This window comes from Cornus florida, unplaced genomic scaffold (genome assembly GCF_030987335.1).
Source record: "Cornus florida cultivar Cherokee Brave unplaced genomic scaffold, ASM3098733v1 CherokeeBrave_3.0.0_Hap2_Chr02, whole genome shotgun sequence".
Taxonomy (NCBI): Eukaryota; Viridiplantae; Streptophyta; class Magnoliopsida; order Cornales; family Cornaceae; genus Cornus; species Cornus florida.
In genome coordinates this window covers 85,023,076-85,030,112 of record NW_026775572.1, presented here as the reverse complement: position 1 = coordinate 85,030,112, position 7,037 = coordinate 85,023,076, and the positions used below count along the sequence as shown (strand labels likewise).

General features: G+C 33.9%; 1 protein-coding gene across 2 annotated transcripts; it reads left to right on the top strand.

The window, feature by feature from the left end:
* Positions 1–3,434: 3,434 nt before the first annotated feature.
* LOC132295404 (receptor-like protein EIX2) lies at positions 3,435–6,727 on the top strand. Of its 2 annotated transcripts, none has more exons than XM_059793677.1 (2): positions 3,435–5,524; positions 6,240–6,473. In XM_059793677.1, the coding sequence occupies exons 1-2, from the start codon at positions 3,586–3,588 to the stop codon at positions 6,332–6,334; spliced, it is 2,034 nt and encodes a 677-aa protein (XP_059649660.1). In that variant the 5' UTR covers positions 3,435–3,585; the 3' UTR covers positions 6,335–6,473. The 2 variants fall into 2 exon arrangements, with proteins under 2 accessions (XP_059649660.1, XP_059649659.1); XM_059793676.1 differs by having other exon boundaries at positions 3,439–5,524; positions 6,251–6,727.
* Positions 6,728–7,037: the final 310 nt, after the last annotated feature.

Sequence of the window (7,037 nt, the reverse complement as noted above, 5' to 3'; positions counted from 1 at the left end):
GTGAGAACAGAAGATGAATGACTGATGAGAAGATGAGAGGATGAGGAATGGAGGAATGGAGGACTGATGAGGATTGAGGAGGACTGATTCGACTGAAGATGAGAGGAGGCGAGGGTGATGAGAGTTGAAACTTGAGATGAGGGGAGGCGAGGGTTAGGTTTAGGTTTAATTTTTGTTTTTATGGTTTAGTGTGGACCACGTGTTACAGTGTTACTACCTGTATGAGTGTACTGTGTATGGTATATTGGTATAATGAGTTTAGTAAGTATGTATTATGTAATTAATAATATATATAATTAAATTTATAATCATATATATATATATATATATATATACGGTTCCGGTTCTTAACGGTTCCCACCGGTCTGGAATCAGAACTGGAACCGTACGCCAATGGTTCCTAATTTCAGAACCGGAACTAGGACCGAAACCGTGAGAATCGGAACCGAAGCCAAGGTTCAGTTCGGTTCAATTCCACAATTTTTTTTGTGTACCCCTAGTTGCTCACTTGTGCTAAAACTAATACTTGTTTTAATATAGTGTTTATTTAAAATTTTAACAGATAAAATATCTATCAAATTTAAAAATAAATATGTTAAAATTTAGATCTATGTGAATTTGTATAACATAAGATCCTTTCAACTTTGAGGTCAGGTTTCATTAATTTTAAAAGAAATTTTAAAAAATAAAAGATTTGATAGTGATATAAATTAAGATCTAACGTGCATATCTATGCATATTTATGGAAGGACATGCATATTAAAAAAAATTAAAAAAAATCAGTCACCGCAACTTTCAGGATTAAATTTGGATATTCGGAAATGGGTTGGATCTTTAGTGAATGGGTCAGATCTTTAGTAAACGGGTTGGGTACGTTTGCAAACGGGTTGTGCCTTATGTAATGGCCCGAACTTTAGTTGATGCGTCAAGTCTTCTAAACGGGTCATTTTTGAACTTGAACTTCAATTTCCATTTTTATAAAATTAATTTCCACAGAGAGAATTTTAAGATCCAAATTGAATATTTGTAAACGGATCAGGTCCTTTTAAACGGGTCAATTTTGCTAGCTTCAGCTTTTTGTTTCAAAATTTCATGAAATTTGTTTCCAAAAAAGTTTGCTAGAATTAGGCAAGTTTAAAAATGGATTTAAAATAGAAAAACGGGTTACTGGGTTTCACGGGTTGACCCAACCCACATATGATCCATTGTGACTCACATTTGACCCTACCCAAACCCGACCTAATTCGCCTATTTGCCACCCCTAGTTTTTGAATGATGAAATTGGAAGGGAAATGAAGGAATTGTATTGTAATTTTCATGTTTGATTTAGTTTTGAGGAAAAAAAAAAAAAAAAAAAAAAAAAAGGAGAAAGAGAGATTTAAAAAGATAGGATGACAACTTAAAAAATTAACTTTAACATTTTAAAAAGGAAATATACAAGATATTTGGACCCTTTTTAAAACATTAGGGCATATGATAATAAATTTGTTAAATTTTTTTTTTTTTTTTTCATCCTTTAACCTTTTTCAAATAATAGTGGCAGTGTTATAAAAACTCTCTTTTTCTTCATAATTTATCATTACACAAATACAAGTATTGATTTTGATTTTTTTTTTTTTTTTTCTTTTCTCTTATACTTGAAGCTATCTCTTTTTTTTTTTTTTTTTTTTTTTACCCTTTTGTTCATAAGAATCTGATTAAGATTTTGTAGATAGGAGCAAAATAAATCAAAAGCAATCAACAAAAATCAGTTTGGAGAACCCTGAATTAGACTTAATTAGTGAATAAAACAACAATCCTTTTATTAATATTTTACTATTTTTTTAATTTAGTTTATTTATTTATTTATTTTTGGGTTAAGTGCAAAAAACACTCTCTAAATTATTGCCCTTTTGCAAAAACCTCTCTGAACTAAAAACTGCCCCTTGAACTATTGATTTGTTGCAATTAAGGACAAATTTATCACAAAAGACTATTTTACCCTTTCTCATTAAAATTTTCATTTCTTATTAAATTATTTTTCTTATCTTCTCTCTTATGTAAAAATTAATTATACTATTTACCTTAATTTTAGTTTTAGTATCAATTTATCATAAAAATGAAAAAAATAGATAAATAGATTTGTAACTACTATTTTCTAAATTGATTAACTTATTATTAAAACTTTATTATTTATAATAAAACGTATTATAACCAATTTAAATATTTTTATAGTAAAAAATATCATTTTTTTCATACAATATATTGTTGAAAATTTTATAAAATACTTTTTAAAAAATACCGTCTTTTCATGTAATATATTCATTAAAAATTAAAAATTTAATTATTTTTTTTAAAAAAATTAACTAAATTTTTTTATTTAAATAATTAATTTAAAAAATTAAAGCTAAATTTATGCAAATTTAATGAAAAATATCTCATCAAATTAGTATGAATTTTTTCATAATTTATTAAATGAGAAAAATATATTAAATGTAATTCAATAAGAAGGGATATTATGATCATTTAATTAAATATAGTATATTCTTTGGGGTATGTTGCAATAAAATAAGATAATTTAAGGAATTTTATGTACAAAATATAGTTTAAGAGGGTTATTTATAAATTCAAACATAGTTTAAGGAGGTTGCACAACCCTTTGTGTTTTTCCAAAATATAGTTTTGAATTAGCATAGTCGTCTGTGAATTTGCTGATTGCTACTTTTGTGTGGTTGATTAAAGTTTCACATAGCCCCATTACTACTGCAAATTCTAGTCATCAAGTCAAAAAATTCGGCATCAGTCTTCTGCTTGACGATACTGAAAGGAGCGACACCAACTTCTATAGTCATCTACTCAATTGTTTGTGAAATTGGTGATTGATATTTTTATGGTTGAATAAAGTTCCACAGGTCCCAATATTACTACAAATTCCAGTCAAAGAAATAAAAAATACGGCATTAATTCAGTCCGGTGATTTTCGATACCGAAAGGAGCGACACCGACTTCAATAGACATCTACCAATCGTTTATGACATTAGTGATTGGTATTTTTGTGGTTGATTAAAGTTCCATATGGTCCCATTATTACCACAAATCCTAGTCAAAGGAATAAAAAATACGGCATTAATTTAGTCCGGTACTTTACCATACTGAAAGAAGCAACATTGGCTTCTATAGACATTTATACTGACAGGAGCGACACCGACTTCTATAGACATCTACCGATCGTTTGTGACATTAGTGATTGGTATTTTTGTGGTTGATTGAAGTTTTACATAGTCCCAAATACTACCGCAAATCCCAGTCAAAGAAATTAAAAACACGGCATTAATTCAGTCCGCTGCTTGACGACACTGACTTCTATAGTCATCCATCCAAAAAGACTTTGGTACAAAAGAACAAAATTACACTTGGTAGTCTTCTACATACAGTCGTTCATGAGTATAGTAGGGTCGTCAATGCATGCAACTGATGAGATGTGGAGGTTTTACGTTGGCTATATATGTGTTTAATATCTAAGCATGTTTACTGACATGCATATACAAACGAGTACTCTGCTTCCCATTTAGCTATCTACAAGCCCTAATATTTGTGATCATAGATATGATCATGAGTACTCTTTTCTTGCATTGGCTACTATCCTCAACTGCCTTGTTCAGCTTGAGGCTATTATTATGTGATGGGATTAATATTCCAAATGATGTTGTTTGCAGTGAAGAGGAGAAAAGAGCCCTTCTAAGCTTCAAACGAGGTCTCACTGATCCTTCAAACCGGCTATCCTCTTGGTCAGTCGACCAAGAAAACTGTTGTAGATGGACGGGAGTCCGCTGCAACAATGTAACGGGTCAAGTCGTCGAGCTGCACCTCGGCAATCCGTATGGAGACTATTCCAACGACTTTGAATCTTACATGACACACCAGTTGGGTGGGAAGATTACTCCCTCTTTGCTCGAGTTACAAAGTCTGAGTTACTTGGACTTGAGCTGGAACAATTTCACTGGTGCTAGTGTTCCAAGTTTCTTAGGTTCTGTCGGAAGTTTGAGATACCTCAACCTCTCATATGCTTTTTTTGAGCGGTCTATTCTTCATCACCTTGGGAACCTCTCAGGCCTTCGCGTTCTGGATCTAAGCTTTAATTATCAATTTCATGTTGATAAGCTTAGTTGGATCTCTCATCTTCATGACTTGGAATATCTTGACATGAGTGGGATCGACCTTCACAACGCAACTGATTGGCATCCAGCGGTGAGCGTGCTTCCTTCCTTTTCAGAGCTACTTCTGTCCAGTTGCGGACTTGAAGGGCTGATTTCTCATCAGCTTGGCAATCTCTCGAGCCTTCGTCATCTTGACCTGAGTGATAATTTTGATCTTTATGTTGATGACCTTAGTTGGATAGCTCGTCTTCGTTCCTTGGAATCCCTTAACATGAGATCTGTTGACCTTCACATGGCAGTCGATTGGCTTCAAGCGGTGAGCATGCTTCCTTCCCTTTCAGAACTATATTTCTCGAGCTGCCAGCTTGTGAAAATCATCCCCCCTCTTTCTTATGATAATTTTACGTCTCTAAAAGTCCTTCACCTTTCTGGGAACAATTTCAGGTCCAAGATACCAGACCTGTTGTTTAATCTCACAACTAGCCTTCTTTCTCTTGACCTATCCTACAATTTCCTATATGGTCATATACCTAGCATCATTTCAAATCTTCGGTTGTTGAGCAATTTAGAGTTGGAATATAATCATCTAATCACAGGGCGAATCCCAAATGAGATTGGCCAATTGAAGCATCTTGAATGTCTCTCACTTAGTGGGAACTCATTGTATGGTCCCATTCCAACATCAGTCGGAAACTTATCGTCTTTGAGAATATTAGAACTTTTTGAGAATCAACTGAATGGCACTTTGCCAAAGAGTGTCGCGTTTCTCTCAAATCTTGAGGAATTAAACGTGCATCATAATTCCTTAGCAGGCATTATTTCCGAAGTGAATTTTGCTAAACTCTCAAAATTGAAGATATTGTATATGTCTTCAAACTCTCTCTTCTTTGAGGTGAGCTCCAATTGGGTTCCTCCTTTTCAACTTCACGAGCTTCTGATGAGGTCCTGCAAGATAGGTCCAGGGTTTCCTGCATGGCTGCAAACACAAACATCTTTCTATGCATTAGACATTTCTCAGTCCGGAATTTCAGGCAAAGCTCCAGAATGGTTCTGGAAGTGGGTGTCAGGTTTTGAATATATCAATCTCTCCGACAACCAGATAAATGGAGACATATCGAACGTTTTGCTGAATTCTAGTTTTATCGAAATGAGTTCTAATCGTTTTGGGAGTCAGTTACCACGTTTGTCTCCACATGTTGAAATGTTGAATCTTGCTAACAGTTCTATCTTTGGACCCATTTGCCCAGTCTTGTGCCAAGAGATTACTCGAGAAAGTAAGTTGAGGGTTCTTGATCTATCAAATAATTTACTATCCGGAGGAATTTCTTGCTGCTGGATGCATTTCCCATACTTGGTCCATGTAAATTTGGGGCGGAACAACCTGTCAGGTAAAATTCCTAACTCAATGGGTTCATTAAGTGCACTCGAGTCATTGCAACTGCATAATAACAAATTCTTTGGAAAAATAGCTTTGACATTGCAAAATTGCACCTTTTTAGTGCTCATTGATTTAAGTAAAAATGAATTTACTGGACTCATTCCGACCTGGATTGGAGAAATGATAAATCTTCGTGTTCTCCAGTTAAGATCCAACAAATTCACTGGCAACATACCTGCAGAGATATGCCAACTATCTCAAATTACAGTCCTGGATCTCGGGAATAATAGACTATTAGGACCCCTACCAAAATGTTTGAACAATATGAGTGCTATGGCTATTGTACATCCTTCAGGTGTTTTAAACACTACATTAGGTGATTACTATAGTTCAGATGTATATTACAAAGAAAGTCTTTGGGTGATAACAAAAGGGAGGGAATCAGAATACAAGAGTATCCTTGACCTTGTGAGGAGCATCGATCTCTCAAGTAATAATTTATCCGGGTCGATTCAAGATGAGTTGTCAAGTCTTCATGCATTGCAGTTTTTAAACTTGTCTCGTAATCAAATTACGGGAAAAATACCCGAGAATATTGGAGGCGTGACAATGTTAGAATCTCTTGATCTTTCAAGAAATCATCTTTTAGGTGAAATTCCCCAGAGCATGTCGAATTTGACATTTCTCGGTTTTTTGGATTTGTCATACAACAACTTCTTCGGAAGAATTCCTACAGGTACCCAACTTCAGAGTTTTAATGCAACTAGTTACATTGGCAATGCCGACCTCTGTGGAGCACCACTCAACAAAAATTGTTTAAGAGAAGAAGAATCTCAAGGTCAAGGTGTGACACCAGTGGAGAAAGAGGAAGATGAGCATGAAATGTTATGGTTTTATATTGGCATGGGTCCTGGATTTGCCGTTGGATTTTGGGTTGTTTGTGGTACTCTTTTCTTCAAAAGGACATGGAGACATGCTTATTTTCAATTTGTTGATGACATGAAAGATCGGATCTACTTGACTATACTCCTAAAAGTGAATTGGCTCCGTAGGAAGTTTAAGAGACGTAGTGGCACATGAATATTCTTGCCATCATCTTCTACAAGATATTGAGTCCAGCATTTCGTTTTTTTGAAGGTTTTTTTTCCCCATGTACTTGCTATTATGTTTTCGTTGTTTATATATGTAATAATATATTATGCATTTTGTAGTCTGCATTGTAGTCCTGCTCTTTTTTTTTATTTAATAAATTAGCACTTTTAAATTTTCTTCAACTATTATATGTTAAAATGAAAACAATAATTGTTAGGAAAAATAAATTTAAAAAATTCAAATTCCTAAATCAACTTACACCATTATTTTTCGTTCACTGTAACTCTATTTGGTTCAAAAAAATCAAGATCAATGAAATTGTTCGAAAATATGTGGAGTTATGATATTTGCAACAAATAGACATAGACCGAGTGTTACTTTTCACTATTCTTTGATGCTTCGTTCCAAAAGACAAGACTTGCTCTATGCAT